Source organism: Porites lutea, chromosome 4, assembly GCF_958299795.1.
Source record: "Porites lutea chromosome 4, jaPorLute2.1, whole genome shotgun sequence".
NCBI classification, from domain to species: Eukaryota; Metazoa; Cnidaria; class Anthozoa; order Scleractinia; family Poritidae; genus Porites; species Porites lutea.
Window position 1 is genome coordinate 27,692,927 of NC_133204.1, and position 23,684 is coordinate 27,716,610.

Below are 23,684 nucleotides of genomic sequence, written 5' to 3' on the forward strand. Positions count from 1 at the left end.
AACATGTCGTGACAACATGAGTTTCTAAGGAACAATTAATTTCAATGTTTGGTTTCAATGTCCCAGCAGATATGTGTAGAAATAGCTTTAATTAGTGATTTTTAAATGACGCGCAAAAATTGTGATCCTCTTTTCGTTAGACGATCACACTGGTTTTTTACTAAATTTACTCCAAACGTAAAGGAAAAAATATATATATTTGCGGTTTCGGATCAGCCACGGTATTCTCATACAAAAAAAGTGTACAAAATACATAGAAAATCAATGGCTCATTTAAAAGGCATAGATATCAGAAGTCAATATTGAAATTAGTTCCTAACACGTCAGGTGATACAACATTAATTGCTTAATAAAACAACCATGCTTAAGATAGTTTTTGGTTTAATCTCGTCAAGGTGATTTTCTATACTCAAAATGCATGTCTTTTTCTTTTGAGATGGACATCAACTGAGTAAGATGTGCGTTTGAACATCACAATCTGAGTGCATGTTTGAGTGGAAAGTGAAAAATGTCTCTAGAGGTTACCGTTCTTAGCGCATCGAATTTACCTGATGTTGACTCCAAAGACAAAGGGGAAAGTGATCCCTTTGTGGAATTAACCTTTCGAGGTAAGTGCTACATATCTTCCTTAAAAGACAGAATAATTCAGGGGCATTTTGGCAAGCATCTAGTTTAGCATCATAAGTGTCCCGTTAATTTGTTTGATGCAAGTTTATATTTCTAAAAACATGTCCTCTTAGCTGTGGTGTAAGAAGTAAAATATCTCATTATACTTTTTGATACCATTTCTTGTATTCAGCTTCCTAAATTTATCGGCCTGTTCCTTTTTCCAAAATATTTACAGAAAAAAAAAGAAGAAAAACACAAACAAAAAAGAGTTCCGCTGTATCAATTCATATTCGATTCTTTGATTGAAGGGGTTTCATTTCGCGTTGTACATTAGTACATTTTTTGATGCAACGTTTTCCTCAAAATGACTTGAAAGGAAAAAAAACTGACACTGTATCATTGAAATTACCAAACTTGCAATGCATTAAATGTTTAATTCTAACAGCTCTCATTCATGCATTTACGAGAAATCAAGCAGTAAAATGAATGTCAGTGAGAACTGTTTACCCCCCCCCCCCCCCCCCAAAAAAAAGGTTTTGCCCTGAGGGGTTTCTTGGGAACGTGTCCTTCGGTGAAAAAAATGTGTACAAATTTGCAAAGCAAACAAATGAGGCATTTTAAAACCCGGCTGCGCTCACGAAAGGATGTGAAATTGAACTTCCTTTTATGCTCGCGACCGATCTTTTTTTTTTGTTTGTTTCAATCGTCTGTTAAAGGAATCACGTTAAATGAAAAACTTTCAATCTTCTATTTCTTTCTCTTACACCTATTATTTTTTCTTCTTGTTGTTTAATCTTATTGTATGCTGCAATTAATGTTAAATTAGCCCACTACTGTTGCTAATTGGTATACCGAACAACAATAATAATAATTATGATAATGGTTTAATAATAATAATAATGGTTAGGTGTATGTATTGTACTGTTTGAGAAGTCGTTAATTTAAGGTGTTTCGATACAGTTTTTCGGAGGCCATACTGATATTTTCAATCGCCTTTAAAGGAACCTTATCCGTGTCCGATCGCGCCATAACATTTTCCCCCACTAACTGGCTATGGGGGTACATGGATGTAGTGCGTATTAATTAGAAAAAAAAAATAGCATAACGTCAAAACAGTGCTGATCGCAAAGCAGGTTTTTTCCCTTGTTTTCTTAGGTTAGGTTCGGCTTGGAATTGAGGTTGTTGCAGTGAACCAATATTAATGAAAGTTTGACACATTACCACATTACGCGCATCGTGAAAACTAAGTTTTGAGTTTTTTTTAAAGAATTCTATCCAGCCGTTACTGAGATATATGAATTGAAAAGCGTTAGAAATAAAGATTTTGCTTAAAGTTGCACTTGGAATGGTTAGAAAGTTAGTTTTTAAGATCGCAAAAAAAAAGAAGAGAATACACCAATATTTCTTGGCATAGAAAAATGGTATTAAGCAGCATTGTAATATAATAATAATAATAATAATAATAATAATACTCAGAAAGGTGCTCAGTGTATGAACAGAATGATTGACTTGAGTGACTGACGCTCTAGGTGCATGGTTTGCGCCCGGCTGATGCACAAAAAGAACACCAGCAAAGACTGTGATAATAGAGACAATAATAATAATAATAATAATAATAATAATAACATTTTTTTTAAATAATATAACTTTATTCATAGATTAAAAAAAATAGACCATTTACAGATTCAAGAATATGAATATTAAAATATATACCCTATGTACATTCTTCTTGTGTACGAAAGAGAATTGTCATAAAATGACTATCTAAAAAACTACTAATAACAATTATAAAAAGCATCAAAAAGTTAATAAAAAAATAAAACTATCTAAAAATAATTCAAACTGATAAAAAGTTACTACTTATAATAATAATAATAATAATAATAATAATAATAATAATAATAATAATAATGGTCTTATTTCCACAAGATAAAGATACACATCCTATGTTACAGCTGTCATGAATACCGTAATGTATAATAAAAGAAAACAACTAATCATAAAATCCTAACTATTCTGTAGTAAGGTTGTATTTAAATAATAGGCAGACATGAAATGCTCAGTATTAATTTTTGGATGAGCACATTGTTTTTTTTTTTACGGAGATTATAAAAGCAGACTTTCTTTGAAGGAATATCCAACAATTATTCACCGAAGTGGAGGTGGCATATCACGACTATTAAAAATATAAGGCTTGAAATTCAATTGCGTTTTATTTTAATTGAAACGTGCATAATTTTTTTTCATTCTCACGGAGATTATATGCCAAACATCACATTTTAAGTTCTTATTTTCATTTTTAAGTTCGTATTTTCAATGGAAGGTCTAGATGTTGCAAAATTCGTTGTTAACTGATTTCAAAGATTTTTGCTTGTCGTTGTCGATGGTAATGTTGATTTTACTCTCTCGAAAAAATTCATTCAGGTAATTTACAACAAGTATTTATTTTATTTTATTTTTATTGCATTTTTTTCAGGTGTTTTGGTTCTCTTTACTATATTGATATTTTACGAAATCTTCTGAGAGATTGTTGCTAAAATCCACCATAACGCTAATGTTTCGTTAAACAACGCAAAGATGAAGTTAAGGGGGCGCTTTTTTAATCCTACGTTCTTCAAAGAAAAGATGGCAACGTTTTTTCTTTTAGCTGTAATCAGTTTATTTTAACCTCAGGGAAAAGTGGAGATGACTGTTGAGGTGCTTGCTGGATGGGAAGCAGAGGCGAAACCCGCCGGACAGGGACGGGAAGATCCAAACCAACACCCCGTCCTGGAGGAACCAAAGTAAGTAAAGTGTAATGGTTATGAAGAACGTCAGACATTTTTGTTTGCGTTCGCGTGATCGTATATCTGAATAAGAATACGCAAGAGCTTTGCCAGTATTTTTCCTGTGATTTTTGGGCCACGTGCATCTCCATATTTTCTTCAAGTCATTTTTGTAGCATTTGAAGATTCAATGAATGCCAAGACAAGTGATTTCTAGCGATTCAGTACCTTTTATTGTTTTTCTTTTTGTGGAATAAAATAAATCAATATGGTCAAATAATTGTTTGATTTTGTTCTTGTTTTGTTTGTTTGTTTGTTTGTTTGTTTTTTAATAACTTTTGTGAACTGGAGTGCCCACCACGTTTGGTAGAATTGTTTCATATCAAATTATTCAGTCAAAGTTTGCGAGCGAAAACCAAAAGAAAATGCAAGATCAAAAAGTTCCAACTGGATTTTATGTATTCATTTATTTTATTTTTTTATTTTTTTTTTTCAGCCGTCCCGCGACCTCTTTCTTATGGTTCACGTCTCCTTTCAAGACTCTTAAATACCTCATCTGGAGGCGATACAAGTGGATCATCCTCCTTCTTCTCATCCTTATTATCGTCGCTCTGCTGATCGGCATTTTCATCTACAGTATGCCTGTAAGTAGCGAAATCCAAAACCTTAACCTCAGAATAACATATTGGAGTCAACCTTGTTACCTATCGGACATTTCGCTTTTTCGGAGTCCCACCCCAACAATTTCGTAAATCCTCTACTAAGCTCCCCCCCCCCCCCCCGGGGAAATTTTATTTCTAGCATCTGGGCTTAAAAGAGAGGAGGCAAAACAGGCCGGGTACTATACAGTCTTTTTGAATAATAAGTAAAGGATGGTATCAATTCTCCATAAAGAAGTAGAGAAGTAGAGTTCTAGTTAACAGAGTGTATCATCTATTGATTTCGCTGTGAAGAATAAGAGGCAGGGGGCTCAAAAGAGAGGGAGAGGCTTGATAACTTTCTTCATCTAAAAGGGCGGGGGTGGGGGCTACATGTATCAGAGAGTGGGGCCCCATTTAAGAGGAGGGGGTTTCATTGAGGATCTACGGTATACTACTAACGAGCCGTAATCTCGTAAGATTTTTTTGAAGACGGTGCTACTACATTGCTGACTCTTTCACAGCTTATCCGTTTTCGTTTGTCACTTTTCTTTCTTTCACTAAATAAACGTTTCGTGTTTCGCTTGTGTTGGCCGTTATATCGAGGTGAATTTGTGGATATACATACACTTTGGGGTTTTGTAATGCTTGATAAATAAATAATACATAAATACATGAATAAATAAACAGTAGTCTGATCAGATGGCGGAGTGGAGTAGAAAGAAGGTAAATGTGTATTTGGAAGGCTCACATTGTAGCATAGACTCGCAACAACACATGCTGAAAGGTGCCAAACGTTTTACCGATATCCACTTTATGGAAATTATGCTACATTTTTTCTTCATTACAGGGCTACACTGTGAAGAAGATGTTTGGAGTATAAGCCTGATGAAGCTAAATGTTCGGTACCTGATGAATGGCACATCTTTCATTTCCATGTACCGCACTAGGCAACATCTTCTTAAAATAAATTTGAATGCTTCGAGTGTTGCAGTAATTGAAGCTAGAATTAAATTAATTCTCTGAAGTATTATCAAATACATTTGAACAAAATAATAATAATTTCCTTAGGTTAGTAGCTACAGTAATTCTCTCCAGCGAGGTAAGGTTGATAAGAAAATATGAATGGTATACAATCAAGCCGTGAGCGCTCATTGGTCTATTAAATTTACCGTGAGTGTTTCACAGATACTTGACAGTTTGTTACAGATAGCTTAACTCCCACTTATTTTGCCTTTAAGGACACCAAATCCAAATCTTCTTTTCTCTAAACTGCTTAAGACTGCACATATAAATGTGATTGCAGTCTCGAATATTTGTGATGCTATGAGGTAACATTCGTCCTCATGTAATTGTAAATTAAGTGCCAAGATACCTTTCATGGTGCAACAAGTTCACGGTTTAGGGGAAAGTGACAATAAAATAAAATGAGTAAGTTCCTTTCATATTTTATTGTCTATATTTTTTAACCTTCTAGTACTCTTGGCAGGACATCATTTTTGTGAACATTTACCCGTTTTCCTGGCGCATTTCACTTCCACGTCTGTGTTAATATATAGATTTAGCCAGGGCTAAAAGCGAAGCTCCAATTTTATTAAATTTATAATTTAAATCAAACAATAAACTTTTAATCCACAAATCATTACATTCATGTGACTTTTGAGGGAAAGGCTAAGTTATTTTAGAGTGAAACATCTTACATCGAATTGATAACCTTATATGTACACCCAAAAAATAGCAAACATCTTCGATCATATTCAAGATCACAGTAGATTAGGCCTCGAAAACAAATTCTTGGAAAACAAATCACGCCAAATTTTTTTGCGTTCGACAGGTTTACTTTACAAATTCTTGCCAACAAATCTGGGGGTGTTTAAACCAACCTTTTATAATTTTTATACACCACATTTGAGGTGAAAAAGTACTATTTATCATACAGAGCTCGGACAGAATGCGGTATTTCACAATTTTTCAAGACAAATTGCATTCAGTTAATATTCAGGACGAGCCGAACCGTTCAAAAATTTCAGAAAATTTCCAAAATCACCCATACGGCCAGCTGGTTTTCCATTCTATAGTGCGAGCTGTCAGTGTGGTCGAGTGCTTGAATGAACTTTAACAGAGTTACGCTTCAACATAATAGCGAATTTATTATTATTTGTTTTGTTATTTAATGGTTTCAGTTATAACGATGTGTAATCTTATAAAGCGTTTGATACGCGCGACATTTTTGAGTACTCCTGCAAACGATGGTCATGAACGATGAAAACAAACGGCACGGACAAGCGATTAAAATTGCAAGAGAGACTACTATTAATCAAAAAAAGAGATATAATTCCGTGAAACATTTACAGAGACAACAATTTTCATTCACGAAGACAAGTATTAAAGTGTCTCTAAAAATCCTGAGTCTTTAAGCGTAAAGCTTAAGCTTATGTTTTAGCCGGTTTCCCGGCGCGGTGTTTATTGTTTTCGAAGGTGAACTCCTCGAAGCAAGAAAATCGCTCAAAGTTTTCTTTCTACAGCCAAATTTATAAGTAAATATTCTTTAGAAAGTTTTCTTTCTATTTGTGGTGAGCAAATATATCTGAAGGCTTTTTAAAGTTCTGTAAGCTTATATCAAACCTGATACTGGGTCAGATCATTGACTCAAATCCTTAGCGTGAACTGTGCAAGACTTCATGAAATACAAACATCAAATACAATAATTACTTAGGCTTACCATTCGAGATTCAGTTCCTGAAAGCTATCAAGGGAGGCCACAGTTGCTTGAGACTTTTAAACCCTCTTACGCATTAAGCAAGGTGAAAAACCAAAACGATGCCATCCGAAATCGAATTACCGAATTTTGACAAGCGACTCATTTCTCAACCAAAACCCAGTAAACAAACCAGCCATGAATAACAGAAGACTCTTGATAGCAGCTGTATTTCATTTTGCACATTCAGAGGAAAAAAAGCAGTTAAAAACATCACAAGTTGACACAAAACTCTGTCAGCTTCAGCTGTCAAAGTAAACTACTTTTAAGATGTTGCATAATTTTTCCGCATGAACTCACCTGTCAAATTTTGACCAATCAGAGTATAAAAATTGGACGTAGAGCGTGACCAACGCGTGACCATGGTAAGATGAGGTCTTCCCCGCCTGTACTTTTAAAAAAACTGGATGAATTTTCGCTTCAGAGGTCAGTTTGAAATCAAAATCCTAATAGTGCGGGGCCATAGTGACATAAACACAACATATTTGATATGAATCCTTGGAAAAAATAAACTTGAGCCTGCGATCATTTGAAACTGGTAATTTGTCAGCGGATAACTTTAAAAAGATATGGACCTCGATGGTTCGACACTTGAGCCCGCGGTACGGTCAGGTGATACTGGTCAGCGGATGCCCTGTTTTGATAGCTGTCAATTGATCACAACATTGATGTGCAGCCTGTGCAATAAGTTTTCTCTTGGGCTCCCAAACTAGCTAAAAGTGTGAGAGTAAACATTGGTTTTCCTGTGGTGCGGACGGACGGGCGGTCGGTGCACGGTCACGTGATTACCAAGTTTTCTGGGATGGGTAGATTTACTTAGCAATGGGGCTCCGCCCACGCGCGCGCTTCGCACGCGCGTGGAGCTCCGCTAAGATCTCAAATGAATTCATTATTCTTGAGAGGAAATGTTTGTTGGACGTATGAAATGGTGTATTCTTTAATGTTTTACTTGATAAGGACATTTTGAAAGCGTAGACGATGGCTACACAAGAATTCTTTTTAATTTATTTGACACCATAAAACTGCCATTTGGAATTTGGGGTGGATTTCTTGATTTCTGATTTCTCCAGTTGCACACAATACGTAGTCATGAAAAGTGCAATAAGCATCATCCAAGCCAATGGTGAATTGACCCGTTTGATGCTGTTACTCTACGTATACCGTACCCGAAGAGGCAGCCCCAGAAAGCTCTTCGTGCTTTTTGCGACCCCTCCCATTCCCTTTCGGCCCACCCCACCTTTTAGGCTAAATAACCCGAAAATGTGTAGCCTGAGCGGACCAGGCTCCGCAGTGGGGGAAATAGGAAAAAACGGGGACGAATAGGAAGCGAAGCGAAGCGAGCCGAGCAGTGACCTGGGGAGGGGGAAAGGGCGCCGACTGCGGAGCCTGGTCCAAGGCTTGGAAATTTGATGGAGAATAGGCGATTTCGTTGTTTTAAATATTATATTTGGCTTTAAAGCGAGTGGAATAAAATAGTCAAACAAAAAAAGGGGTTATTCATTAAACCCATAACCTTCATTTCGATTCTTTTGTTTTATTCCCACAATCTCCGGAGAGAAGGGACTTTAAGATTCAACGACGCGCGTATGGCAACAAGAACGTCGTTAAAAAAGTGAATTGGGGTTATTTCAGTCTTTATCGCAATTATTCCTAAAAACTTCCTTTGTCAAATATAGGCGAACCCTCACGAATAGCCAAGTTCAGAAAGAGAAATAAAATTTCGTCGATGCTTGTTTTCGTCTCCGTAAAACGCGAAATTAGGCATTTTCACATCGTAGTCGTGCAGAAACGGGCAAAGAAATGTACAAAAAAGCGTGTTGCACTTGCAAAGTTATTGTTTTGCTTATAAAACTAATTGTTTTTTGACGGTCTCGTTGCCGTCCTCGTCGTTGGTTCTTAAAGTTCCTAGTATGAATTTCATTACCCATGTGATGGTAGATGGCCCACTACTCAGAGAAAGGAGAGGAGACATTATTAATTATCTGTCACTTCAAAACGAAAAGATATCTATATTTTTTCTTGTCATATTATAACAGTTAAAATTTAAATCAGTCTCGATGACTTTTATGACTTCACTTTTGAAACTGAATGTAATATTAACCAGGGGTCAAATGCTTATTCAGCTGTAAGGAAGGCTAATCTGCAGTTTGAAAATTTGTAATGTACATTTACGGAGCATAATAATTGGTTTGATCATTTAAACACGACGAAAGTTTTGAAACAATTGCATGCCGTCGCGACGTGCTTAGAATGATCTCAGTTGAATTAATAGATAGGGTTATCACCACAAGAAAACCGTCCTTTAAGACCCAACGGACACAATTAAAAAAACGCAATAAAAAATCAACGTGAACAAAAGCAAAAACGTGCACATCCAGGCTAAGACCAAGCGCTAACAGCATTTTCTATTTTTACTCCCTCGTTCGTTCTTGCAACGAGCTGTAAACAGGTCGTGACAACATGAGTTTCTAACGAACAACTAATTTCAATGTTTGGTCTTAATGTCCCAGCAGATATGTGTAAAAATAGCTTTAATTAGTGATTTTTAGATGACGCGCATATTGTTATCCTCTTTTTGTTAAGCGATCACACTGGTTTACTAAATTTACTCCAAACGTAGAAGGAAAAACATAATATATTTGCGGTTTCGGATCAGCCACGGTATTCTCATAGAAAAAAGTTTACAAAATACATAGAAAATCAATGGCTCATTTAAAAGGCATAGATATCAGAAGTCAATATTAAAATTAGTTGCTAACACGTCAGGTGATACAACATTAATTGCTTAATAAAACAACCATGCTTAAGATAGTTTTTGGTTTTATCTCGTCAAGGTGATTTCCTATACTCAAAATGCATGTCTTTTTCTTTTGAGATGGACATCAACAAGGGTAAGATGTGGGTTTGAATATCACAATCTGAGTGTAAGTTTGACTGGAAAGTGAAAAATGTCTCTAGAGGTTACCGTTCTTAGCGCATCAAATCTACCTGATGTTGACTCCGAAGACAAAGGGGTAAGTGATCCCTTTGTGGAATTAACCTTTCGAGGTAAGTGTTACATATCTTCCTTAAGAGACAGTATAATTCAGGGGTATTTTGGCAAGCATCTAGTTTAGCATCATAAGCGTCCCCTGAATCTGTTTGATGCAAGTTTATATTTCTAAAAACATGTCCTCTTAGCAGTGGTGTAAGAAGTAAAATATCTCATTATACTTTTTGATACCATTTCTTGCATCCAGCTTCCTAAATTTATCGGCCTGTTCGTTTTTCCAAAATATTTACAGAAGAAAAAAGAAGAAAAACAGAAACAAAAAAGAGTTCCGCTGTATCAATTCATATTCGATTCTTTGATTGAAGGGATTTCATTCCGCGTCGTGCATTAGTACATTTTATCCATGCAACGTTTTCCTCAAAATGGCTTGAAAGGAAAAAAAAACTGACACTGTATCATTGAAATTACCAAACTTGTAATGCATTAAAATGTTTAATTCCAACAGCTCTCATTCAAGCAGTAAAATGTGTGTTAGTGAGAAAAAGGTTTACCCTGAGGGGTTTCTTGGGAACGTGTCCTTCGGTGAAAAAAATGTGTACAAATTTGCAAAGCAAACAAATGAGGCGTTCACAAACCTGGCTGCGCTCACGAAAGGATGTGAAATTGAACTTCCTTTTATGCTCTCTAACGATTTTTTTTTTTTCATTTCTTCAATCGTCTGTTAAAGGAATTACGTTAAACGAAAAGCTTTCTCTTCGACCTATTATTTTTCTTCTTGTTGCTTAATCTTATTATATTGTATGCTGCAATTAATGTTAAATCAGCCCACTACTGTTGCTAATTAGTATACCGAACAACAATAATAATGATGATGATAATAGTTTAATAATAATAATAATAATAATGGTTGGGTTTATTTTTCAATCGCCTTTAAACGGACCTTATCCGTGTCCGATCGCCATAACATTTTCCCCCACTAACTGGCTATGGGGGTACATGGATGTAGTGCGTATTAATTAGAAAAAAAAAGATAGCATAACGACAAAACAGTGCTGATCGCAAAGCAGGTTTTTTCCCTTGTTTTCTTAGGTTAGGTTCTGCTTGGAATTGAGGTTGTTGCAGTGAACCAATGTTAATGAAAGTTTGGCACATTGCCACATTACAAGCATCATGAAAACTAAGTTTTGACTTTTTTTTAAAGAATTCTATCCAGCCGATACTGAGATATAAAGATTTTGCTTAAAGTTGCACTTGGAATGGTTAGAAAGTTAATTTTTAAGATCGCAAAAAAGGGAATACACCAAAATTCCTTGGCATTGAAAAATGGTATTAAGCAGCACTGTAATATAATTATAATAATAATAATAATAATAATAATAATAATAATAATAATAATAATAATAACAATAATCATAATCATAATCATAATCATAATAATGGTCCTATTTCCACAAGATAAAGATACACATCCTATGTTACAACTGCCATGAATACCGTAATGCATAATAAAATAAATAAACTAATCATAGAATCCTAACTATCCTGTACTAAGGTTGTTTTTAAATATTAGGCAGACATGAAATGCTCAGTATTAATTTTAGTACGGTGCATTGTTTTTTTTTTGTTTTTTTTTTTAACTGAGATTATAAAAGCAGACTTTCTTTGAAGGAATATATTATAACAATAATTATTATTCACCGAAGCGGAAGTAGCATATCACGACTGTTATAAATATAAGACTTGAAATTCATTTGCGTTTTATTTTAATTGAAACGTGCACAATTTTATTTCATTCTCACGGAGATTATATGCCAAACACTACACTTTAAGTTCCTGATGCCGTGTTTTCAATGGAAGGTCTAGATGTCGCAAAATTCGTTGTTAACTGATTTCAAAGAGTTTTGCTTATAGTTGTCGATGGTAATATCGATTTTACTCGAAACTATATTTTGACAAACTTCAATCCAAGATAAGTTAGTTGTAAAAATTTTATGGCATGATTAGACGAGGATAAGATCTCTTTTAAGTCGATTGACAAATGTCCGTATGGTCTCCCAAAAATTGTTTAGAAACACCTTACTTAACCTTTAAAAGTAAACTTAATAAAATATAAATATTTCTCGTATCGTCTGCGCGCATTCATTCTTAATGCCCGATATAGGATAAAGCTTTTTCATTTTCTCGTTCCTTGCGCTCATTTCTTGTTCTCCGTTCTTATTTCTCGTTTCCGATTCCTGCTTAGTAACATCCATCGAAGGTAGAGTGACCCCTTAAATTAAGCTTTTTAGAGTCCGAATTTTTATAAGCTGTGAAGATGGAGGGTCCTTTCTAATGCGCAAACATTTCAGGAACAATCTGGTGTAGGTGGAAATTTTCCGAAAAAAGTCAATTCAAACTGGAGGGTTGGGTCCTTTCTGACCACTCTGTCCAACCGGACTTTGCCTTTCTATTTTCAAACATTTTCTTTTGTAGTCCCCCCCCCCTTTTCTTTTAATGAAAAGTAATCAAAATTTGGAGCTCCACTAATCTGTGGCAGGTTGGTGTGACATGATTATAATGATACAATTGAAAGCTTCCCAAGGTTCTGATCTGCATGCCATATATACCTAATTAATCTTTGCTTTAATTCATGAAAAGCGTGGCAAGATCAGGGATTTGACGCTGACGATTGTTTCATATGCAGGTCGAGAAAAAAAGACACCATGGAAACAAGACAATCTGAACCCAACTTGGACATCAAGTGAGGTAATTACAAGTCACGGTTAACATTATATCCTTGCTTAGACAAATTCAAAGATGTTATTGTTATTGTTCCTTAACAATCCGAGTATGGGTAGATAAGACTACAATCCAAGCAGACCTCGAAAACAAGTGACCAGCCAAAGTTTGTGACGTCATTATGAATCTATTATCATTATTATTTCATTCTCATTAGCAGTATCATTATTATTATCATTATCACTATCTTCATCTTTATCATTATTATTTTTTATCATCATCATTATTATTATAATATTAATGTCAATATCAATACCATAAACACAATCACAATCATTATAATCTTGACAATTATCATTAACATTATCATTAACCTTCACTGGGTAATTCACAGAGAGCGTTGAAAATTGATTTAATTGTTACTCGATGATTAGCCCTCGTGTGACCTCCTTTACAAAAAAAAAAAGAGAAGCTAAGTTTTTTGCCATCTGAAAACTTATTCTTAACCCGTGACAGTTACAAGCGTCTTATATAGAGAGCCTTAGCGCTTATAACGTTTTTCTTTCTTTCTTTTCCTTCTTCCTTCGTTCCTTGCTTCCTTTCATTCTTTCCTTTTTCTTTTTTTCTTTCTTTCTTCCTTTCTTTCTTTCTTTCTTTCTTTTTTTGTTATCCTCTACAGGCTACATTCAAATGGCTTCTTGAAGATGCACCGCTGACTACGGAGGAGAAACTGTCGGTTAAAGTAAAAGACAAAGAAGACTTTTGGATCAACAGGTAGGTATTACTTGCATTGAAACATGCATACTTCGCTATGCATGCATACTTCGCCAAGAGGCCTGGATTACTCACAGAGCAAGCTCCACTACGACTTCCAGAAAAAAACATAAAAAAGAAGAAGAAAATTAGTAATAAAACTAACAAGAATGACAATTCTTTAGAAACGACAAAAAAAAGAAATGCAAATGCAAAAACATAATTGAGGAGGACATCGATAAAAAATCAACAACACATACGATCGAGCAAGCTGTGTAATGGCCGACTAGTGTGGCACTTAATACACAGAATCTTAAAGGTCTGGGGGGGGGGGGGGGGGGGTGTCGACATGATAAACAGACTTAGTGAGCTACAAGTAGTAGTGGTAAAGTATTTCAGATTCTTGGGGCTCTTCAGTAAAAACTGTTCTCAAAGATGAAGATGTTGGCCCTAATCGTATTTCGTATTCAAAAGCGTACCCTTGGAGGAGACAATAAGCCTGGGTCTAGTGGAATTCATGACTGAAATAAAAGGGTCGCATAGACTAACTAAGCATTTGAATACGTACACCAAATCTAAAAATTCGTGCCCGTAACATAATGGTAGTAGCCCAATTTTCAAAATCCTCTGCTTATAACTAACTTCAGACCCACAGCATAGACAGAATGAATTTTGTTGCGCACCGCTGAATTCTTTCGATGTCAACGATAAGATTAACAGCTTGAGGAGCCCACACCTGCAAGCAATATGCGAGGTTGCTGCGAACTAGTGATTGAAGCATGTATTTTGAATAACTATGATATAGGAGTACATTTAAACACCATGTGCACCACTAACAGTGCACCCCTGAATAGTATCTTGTAGTTATATTTCACATTTTGATATAGAAATTAGTTTGATGTGAAATGCCATAAAAGACACATTAATAAAAGAAATGCAACAAAGTACATTCCGCACATTTCCGTGCTCGTAAGTATTGTTCAAGAAAAAGCAACCATCTCTTTGAACAGTGTTAGTAGGAAAACAAGTATTATTTTACTTCGTCAACTAAGTCGATTAAGGGTAAACTCGTCAACTTCAGTTTATTATCATGAAGAGCCTCACCTTTTTGGATGGCAAAGGTCTCGAAAAGACTTATTCAGGCTTCATCTCTTTATAATTATTTTAGGCAAAATGAATTTCTCAAATTTCTGAATGTCTTGTAGGACTCCAAAAAGGGATTTTTATGTCTACACCATTGCCAGATTAAAGTACTGTTTTTTTTTTTGAAATTAATAGCATAACGGTGATAAGAGCTTCTGGCTAATAATTGCTTGCTAGCCTTTTGCGAGTCAGCACACTGTTCTCCAAAATAGCGGGAAAAAACCAAAACTTGTCGGATGTACGATCAGAAGCATGCGCAATCGATTAGTTTTCGACCGAGAAATTTTGAGTGTCATGATTTCCAGGGTGCAAACAGATTAAAAACGAGATGAGTGTTTAGTGGTAGCTTTTTTATCATCATCATCATCATCATCATCATCATCATCATCATCATCGTTATCGTTATCGTTCTCCTCGTTATCGTTACTGTTATCGTTATCGTTATCCTTACTGTTATCGTTCTCGTTACTGTTATCGTTGTAGTTACCATTATCATTACCGTTATTGTTTTCTCTAAATTTCTTCATTAATTTTGCTTGTGGAAGTATTCATCGAGGTCTCGATCCGCAGAGCGTTTTAGTGACAAATCTTGAAGAAGACGAGAGTCTTATATGTGTTTGGCTGCTGCCAATTCGCGAATAAATTAAGTTGCCAAGATTTCAATCAAATCCTCCTTCTCTGTGCATTCAGCAGTAGTGAATGGAGTACCAGGCAAAAATACTCGTATTCTGAGTTAACTACCGACTCTAGCTTGCTCGTCTCGGGAGAAAAACGAGGAAGTTGGGAAGCAAACCAGCTTTGCGTCTAAAGCGGCTTCCGTACCATATGCAAGGGCCTCCTTTCCCCAGGGACAAAGCGAACACAGTCCTTAATAATGAGGGCAGGTTTCCGTAAAGCGGTGTTTGATTGTATTCTTCGTCCGTTGTTTCATTTTAGTTTATCGTTGTGTCAAAATCTCTGCACGTTGATGTAATTTGACCATAGAGTCATATGTGCCTTTTCAGACGAAAGAAAAGCTTGCAACCATGGATTTAAAATGTGTATCGCTCCAATACGCTAACCCCTAGCTAACCATTCATCTCTAAAACTATCTGACTGTCTCGTTGGCAAGCGCCTCCTACGCAGGCTATCATCAGGTCCAATTTTATTATTATTGTTATTACTATTATTGTTGTTAATTGTTTTTTATTTATCCTCTCCAACACCAAATGCCTTGAATATTCATGAGAAGGCATTAGTATTACCGAAACACAAATTTGGCACGTTTTGACGAACAAATGTTTGATTTTGACATTTAAATACAGCATAGAGCCAACAAGGTCTCATCAAAGCGAATTATACCTGTTAACCATGCGTCTTCATCTTCGCACCTCCGTTCGCGAATCAGCAAAAATGGCACATTAGAGCAGCCAAAAAATAATAATAACAACAAATCTGTTGTCTTCCTCGGGATTCATCACTTAACCGGTCGTAACCTTGATGAATACTTGCACAGGCAAATAAAGCAGTCTGGAAAATACCAAAAAAAAAAACGTTACTAAAAAAGCAGGCCTTGTTTATCATTTGCTTACACTCTGGAAATTTACTCAAAGGGCTTTCCCCTTTTATACATCACGAATACAAAAAAATACCATACTTTCTTTTAAAAAGGCTTACCCACGCTTTTCTTTTTTAAAGGAGTCTTGTCCTACCAGAAGCCCATAACCCGGACCGGAGCGAGCAACTCTTATGCTAGGCCTATGTCACGGCGTTTTTACGGACTAATTTATTTTTAGACACATTTTAGGGCATTTTTCCAGCGAAAATAGAATCTCCATCATGTCTATGAGAGCATTCGAGGTATCACATATCAAAAGGGAAACCTAAACGTTATTAAATGCAAAAAATATCATTATAGGTCTGCAGGTTGTGCTGACTGGTTTATGGAATTTAAAAGACATTCAAAATTCGCGCCAAAGCCGTTCTAAAAATAAACTGGTCCATGAAAACGCTGTGACACGAGCACATGGAAGTTGGTCGCCTCGGGTTATGGGCTCCTGTCCAAGCTAATTCCCAGGAATAACTCAGTTTCATTTTCTTCACTTTATTTATTTCCAAACTGTATTCACGGTATTTTCTTCCAGCTCTGACGGTAGCACCTGCTTTCAAATTGAAACTACTAGTCTAGAAACTTAACTAAGTTTTCGCGCCCGAATGATTTAACTCTAGCCTTACGAACCTCGCAGACAAGAGTTCGTACCCAGTTGAAAGATTTTTTTTCTCTTTTGAGGCTTCTTGGTCAAGTAGAGATTCCTCTTTTTGAGGCACGCAGAAGAGGAGGGGTAGCTGTGAAAAAGTGTTATAATTTGCAGGATGATAAACATCATCCAATTATTGTAAGTATTGTTAAATCCTTGTTTTAAGGTAGCTCGAAGGGGTTTTTAAGGGTCAATGCCTCCCAAGTTTGAGAACAAACTACGTTGCCATTAACAAAGATTTCGAAAAAATTACCACCACCGCTGTATTAGATGAAGATGAAAATTTGTTTTGATCAGGGTGACAATGACATCTGAGTTTTCGCAGTAACGAAATGAGGCCATTACCTATGTTTTAGTTGCAGCTTTACTTGTTAGCACTGGAAACTTCTTTTCCAAAATCGTTCAGGGGAGATCTATCCTCTAACAGCCCCTTCAATGTCCGTGGAGTTTAAGAGAAATCTATAAGAGCGTACGTTATCAAGATATTTTGGGATGACAATTAAATGCACCGTGCTCTCCTTCGCGCGAGATAGTCTCTTTCTTACCTGACTTCAATAAATGACATCGAAGAAGGAAGTTGTAATTCGCGGTTACGTACACGTCTATGTTCATATTTCGTTCTTCACGAGAAGATTTTTGTTTCTTTAAAGGACGCTACAGTCACCCTGGAAGTAAAATATACTCCACCAAGAGGCAAGGATAAAATACACATTCACAAAGCCATTGAAGAGGAAAGTGACGCAGATAGCGACGTTGACAAAGACGAACAAGACTACGATGAAGTTGATGCTGCAGAAGAAATAGGCGCAAGAAAAAGCAGACGATGGCATTATCCAAAATCAAAAAGGAGAAGGGTGTCGAGAAAATGGTCAACCAAAACAAAGGACTTCCAGGTGATTGTAAAAACATGGTAATTCGCCACTTTAGAAAATATAATAATTATCTTTTTGTCCTCCCAGGCGCGGTAAATTCTCGCGTGTTGCATGGGAATTTGATTTTGTGCTAAACTCGAGACAATAGGAAATCACAGAGCAAAAACTTAGCTTGACGTATGACAACGTTAGACAACTTTAAAAGTTTTCAACGGAACGACATTTTAGACATTATAGAACACTGATCAATTGTGGCACTGAAATTTTTTTAAAGAAAATCTATCGACGAATTTTGGTTCAATCGCTGCTTTCGTGAAATGAGTCTTAAAAATTACGAAAAGAGGTCAGCATTGATCTTTTGACTGATTCACATGTCAGTCATGTTTTTTTTTCGTAATCGCGCAAGTCTACTTGTGTTCAGCCGGTTGTAGAGTGTATAAAGGTCATTAGCAAAACGAATTAATGAGTGATAAAAACTTTTCGGAAGGTATTACTAAGTTTTGATCCCAATAATTTTCGGATCACTAGACTTTCAGCTAGAAAATCCTAACAGGTGAAAAATTTTAAACAATATGCCTATATCTACCGTTTAAATACGAAAATACGTACAACAATGCTATGTTTAAGTGGTTTTGAACTATATTCACGTTGGGTGCCCCTTAAGTGTGATAAAACAGACAAAATGTTGGCCGGAACATGGAGCTTCAACATAGCGCGTGGAAATCTCCCCTTCAGTTAAAATAATGGTTTTGCACAGTGGATCTAAACTTAAAAAAATGAGGCTAATGATGCAGATACATTTATAATTCATGATACTGCAGTGTGCTTACATTTGCGTCTCGACCGCCTTTTATAATACGGTTAAATATAAGTAAGCTTATGCTCATCTTGGCTGAAGTATTATTGGTACACTGCCTCCTTTTGTCTCTACACGATTTTAATTTTGTGAACATGTACTGGGTTTGTATTTAAAAATACAAGCCCAGTACATGTCCACAAAAGCCAGCACTTTTTTTTGCTACAGATATGTGATCAGCCTCTTGATTTAACTTCAGTGAGTAAATACCACTAACCCGACCGTCATCAAAAGTGTCGAGTCCCTGTTTGCCGTGATAAACGATTGAAAAGGAAAATGTCACTCAACAAATGGCCAAACGGTCTTTGTAGCAAAAATGGATTGGAAATTAATAGCCTGTGATCGCGTGTGATCATGAATTTTGAAATGTGAATTATGTATGTATCATGAAATTTGCCTACATCACCGGTTTTATCTCTTTCGAGGTTTGGTTCCAAAAGTACCATTTCAACTGCTGAGGCGGGGATTTCCACTACAAGCACTCCTCGTTCTTACAGTTCTGCCACGCTCTTGGCCTTAAAATCGCCCTTATTCTTCTGCTTAGTCATTTTTGAAACTTAAACTTTTCGAGTTTCAAACAGCGAAAGGGAAATAACATTTCTAAATAAACGCGAACTCGTAGTTCGTATATAGCACTTTGCACTAATGACGTCACTAATTTCTGGTCCCCGCTGTGACTCAGACATTGAACCTGATCCATATCAGGGGCACCCAACGAGGACGTACTTCAAAACCACTTAAACGTAGCATTGTTAAACGTATTTTAGTATTTAAACGGTAGATATAGGCATATTTTTATCCCTTAGAAATTTTTCATGTGTTCTGATTTCGTAGCTGAAAGTTTAGTGATCCGAAAATTATAGGGATCAAAACTTACCTTTTCGAAGATTTCAGGTACGAAAACGACTCCCGAAAATTCTAGGTGACCTTTTAAGGGTAAAAATCCGTTAAAAATGGGCAATTATACCATTATTTTTAGATGGTCGAAAATTCTAGGAGAGGCAGACAAGTAAGAAATTTTACCACAAATGTTCCGAATATTCTAGATCGCAAATCGTCTTCTGAACAGATATTTCCGAAAATTGTCGTTGGATGCCCCTGCCATATAAGAGTTTTGTATGGGAAAGTCGCGTTCGCCTGCAAATGTACATCGTCTTTGAAGATTTTTAACGTCAAAAGAAACAAAATCCAGCTTGGTGTCGATAAAGTATATCCTGAAAATAATTAACGTTTGCCAAGACAATGTTAAACATCGAAAAAACTGTACAGATGAGTGATTTTATTTCTAGCGCGGTGTCATTAATGTTACGGCATTTCACTAAAAAATGTATGGAGAGCAGGGCGTCATAGCTGTTCATAAAAAGGTGCATGTGGTTAAATTATGAGGCAAAGGGTGCTCAATTTTTTGTCGAGTGCGAAGGCAACTCTTATGACGCTACTAAAGGATATAAAGTAGTGTATGGTACCTACCTGGCCGCACGACAAAACATAACAAACTTAATACAATTTCCGGTGTTTGATAATATTGATGTGCTTTTCAGCTAAGAAATCCTTCCACAGGCTTGCGAGAAGCACATACAAACTCGATTTTCTCTTTAGCAATTTCGGTTTTGGAGTATTACAAAGTGTTTTGTCATGTTTCAGTGCTCGAACTGACTAGGACAGAGTTACCGGGGTGCTCAATTTTTTGTCGAGTGCGAAGGCAACTCTTATGACGCTACTAAAGGATATAAAGTAGTGTATGGTACCTACCTGGCCGCACGACAAAACATAACAAACTTAATACAATTTCCGGTGTTTGATAATATTGATGTGCTTTTCAGCTAAGAAATCCTTCCACAGGCTTGCGAGAAGCACATACAAACTCGATTTTCTCTTTAGCAATTTCGGTTTTGGAGTATTACAAAGTGTTTTGTCATGTTTCAGTGCTCGAACTGACTAGGACAGAGTTACCGATACGATGTTAGTAGCGTTCATTGACCAGGTCGCTTTATTTTCCGATTTTAACCGTCTATTTGAGTTACTTGGACCAGGTTTTGCTCCCTATAGCGGTAATGCCTTTTATATATTAGAATAAAGCTCAAAAAACGCATGGTGCCCATACAAAACCTTGAGTAGAATGAAAGTTGAGTCACGCGGGGGGGTCCAAGGTGACAAAACCTATTTTTAGTAAGAGTGCGAAGCGCTTTTGTACGGCATGTGGCAGAGAGTGGATGTCCGAACTTTAGCAATAAAAGGGGGTGGTAGGCCTACACGACTTTTACCTCATGCCAAAATGCTGCTTATTCCAATAAAGTTGTTTTTATCTGGTGGGTAGATTATGCTCTGCAAGGTTCTGCATTTATACCGAGCAAATGTGATTTTAGCCGCATGTTTCACACTGAAGAGGTCATGACATACATATCGGTTGACTGTAGTTATTGTTTTCTGGTCGGCAGGATTTGCCCTCTGATGCAAGCGCATTTTCTTTGACCTCTTTTGAAGCGTAAAGCTTTTTTATTACGGCTGAAGAAGGGTTCCAATTTTCTCCAAATTGCCTTCTGGATCTGAATAACTAAGCGATTTTCTTTAGTCCGTGAGTGTAATGTTTTTCTGCAATGCTGTATCACGCTGGGCCCTGAGCTCGTCAGTTTTCTTTGCAGAATGTTAAATTATCACAGATAGTGACTTACAGATCCAATATTATAAGAGTGAACTGCAGCTTAAACTGAAGCTACATAAACTTAATATGGAGAATTGAATTGTGACTCAGTAAACTCCAGCTTTAAGTGTTTTTCTAAAGATAGTGTGAGTCTTTTGACTGGAGCGCGTAGTTCCTCCCTTGGTAGTAGCTTTGAATAAGTTTAACAGTCTTTAAACTGTTTTGTTATTGCCACAGTTTGTGATCAGGCAAGACCTTGGTTTCGGTTCTCCACAGAAAACAATAACTACAGTCAACCGATATGTATGTCATGACCTCTCAGTGTGAAACATGCGGCTAAAATCACATTTGCTCAGTATAAATGCAGAACCTTCCAGAGCATAATCTACCCAGCAGATAAAAACAACTTTATTGGAATAAGCAGCATTTTGGCATGAGGTAAAAGTCGTGTAGGCCTTCCAACCCCCTTTTATTGCTATGATTTGTTTACGGGTAGGCCCCGTTTTACTTTATGAAAATCAACACAGACACTAATAAGAACCAAGCACAGAGTAGAAAGTTCAACATTGCACACCTAACAAGGAACGTATCCACTCCAGTTTTTAGAGGGAGTGTACGGAAACTCTGTGCGCACTTATTTACAAGAGTCCTCGAACTCTTCCATAAAACAAAATGCTTAAATTTTCACGAAATGCTATCCAAGAAAACACACCACTAGCTGGAAGCAGAAGAGGATCGAAATACACACTCTGTAATTGGTTACGTTCAGAAACCAATAGGAAAACAAGAATTTCGATCCGCCACGTGGGTATTTATGTTCCAGTTCAAAGCTCAATAGACAGAACGGCTGTACCGTTCTCGCCACAAGAAAGTACAACTAAAGTTGCTCTTGCAAAAGCAACTAAGCACAAAGCCAACCCGGCAACTGATGAGGTTCGTGTGGAGAACCGAAACCATGGTCTTGCCTGATCACAAACTGTGGCAATAACAAAACAGTTCAAAGACTTTTAAGCTTATTTAAAGCTATTACTAAGGGAGGAACTACGCGCTCCAGTCAAAAGACTCACACTATCTTTAGAAAAACACTGAGCTGGAGTTTACTGAGTCACAATTCAATTCTCCATAGTAAGTTTATGTAGCTTCAGTTTAAGCTGCAGTTCACTCTTATAATATTGGATCTGTAAGTTACTATCCGTGATAATTTAACATTCTCCAAAGAAAACTGACGAACTGGGCCCAGCATGATACAGTATTGCAGAAAAACATTACACTCACGGACTAAAGAAAATCGCTTAGTTATTGAGATCCAGAAGGCACCTTGGAGAAAATTGGAACCCTTATTCCTGTTATTCAGGCGTAATAAAAAAGCTTTACGCTTCAAAAGAGGTCAAAGAAAATGCGCTTGCATCAGAGGCCAAATCCTGCCGACCAGAAAACAATAACTACAGTCATGACCTCTCAGTGTGAAACATGCGGCTAAAATCACATTTGCTCAGTATAAATGCAGAACCTTCCAGAGCATAATCTACCCAGCAGATAAAAACAACTTTATTGGAATAAGCAGCATTTTGACATGAGGTAAAAGTCGTGTAGGCCTACCACCCCCTTTTATTGCTTTAATTGTTTACAACAAAGGTCATCAAAAGTCAGGTGAAACTACCCGTGAAATCTGACGCTCAGAAGATGAATTTTGTGCTCTGAGATTTCCTATTAGACAGTGCTCGTATTTCTCTCATGTTGTTTATTGCCAAATGTGTTTACTAGAGCCCTAAAATCTACAGTGTAACTCTCATTGTTCCCATTTTACCTGGAAGGTTCTAATTCGGATCATAGAAGGTCGCTGTTTACCTGGAAAGGACATTCACCCCCTTGTGCGAGTCACAGTGGCAGGTCAGCGGCGAGAAACAAGCGTCCAACCTTCTACTAACAGCCCATCCTATAACGAGGTGCAGTGATCCAAAAAAGAAACATATGTATACATATATATATCTGTTCAGTGTTCGCTCATTTCAGTCACGATAAGCACCTCTTTGATAATGCAGGATAATTATTATGTTAATCATTCATTCAAAATACTTCACCACCGTTTCTGATTGGCTCAAAGCTCCGGCTTATTCTTCATAACCAACCGGCGTTGACCAAATTTGGACGATGCAAGTAATATACCATCAATTCGATGGTATATTGACTTAGAAAAGAAGCTGACCTATGGTATATTGATTTGGAAACAGGGTTGCATATGAGCGATAGACCATCGATCAACCTCGTTTCCAGGCGCGGCGGCCCAGTTGTTTATACACCAATGAACTATAAAGAAAATGGCGTTCAAACGGCTATCCGAAGACGAAATTGCTTAATTTCTCAGTAAAACTGATTGGAAAGAAACTAAGGATACGCAAAACATATTGCTTGATGGATGTTATCACGTTTTTGAGGAGTATCAGCAAGAACACCAACAACACAAAAAGCCTGTGTTTGTAACCTGACACTGTGCAAAAAAAAAAGGAGGCCAAAGATTAGAAGAAAGTCTAGAAAGACTACGAGGTAAGCTTGTCAAAAACGTAAAAATATTTTGAATAAATAATTAACAATTATTGAATGAGGCTGAGTATCATATGAAGAATTAGGGAGATCAAGGGGGGTGCTCGGAGATCTCCAAAATTCTTCAGATGATGCGAAAGCCGAATTAAATTGTTCTATTA

At 36.7% G+C, this 23,684-nt stretch overlaps 1 protein-coding gene and 1 long non-coding RNA gene across 2 annotated transcripts in view; both read left to right on the forward strand.

The window, feature by feature from the left end:
* LOC140933171 (myoferlin-like) overlaps positions 1 to 5,459 on the forward strand; it is a 51,727-nt gene extending 46,268 nt beyond the window's left edge. The window contains exons 58-60 of the mRNA XM_073382687.1: positions 3,283 to 3,392; positions 3,871 to 4,018; positions 4,863 to 5,459. Of these exons, the coding sequence (XP_073238788.1) occupies positions 3,283 to 3,392; positions 3,871 to 4,018; positions 4,863 to 4,895 (291 nt within the window). The 3' untranslated portion in view covers positions 4,896 to 5,459. The remainder of the gene's footprint in view (positions 1 to 3,282; positions 3,393 to 3,870; positions 4,019 to 4,862) is intronic.
* An 11,189-nt stretch (positions 5,460 to 16,648) lies between these two features.
* Positions 16,649 to 22,929, forward strand: LOC140933174 (uncharacterized). The gene is made up of 3 exons (XR_012165027.1): positions 16,649 to 16,751; positions 17,264 to 17,506; positions 22,797 to 22,929. It is a non-coding gene; the product is annotated as an uncharacterized lncRNA (long non-coding RNA).
* Positions 22,930 to 23,684: the final 755 nt, after the last annotated feature.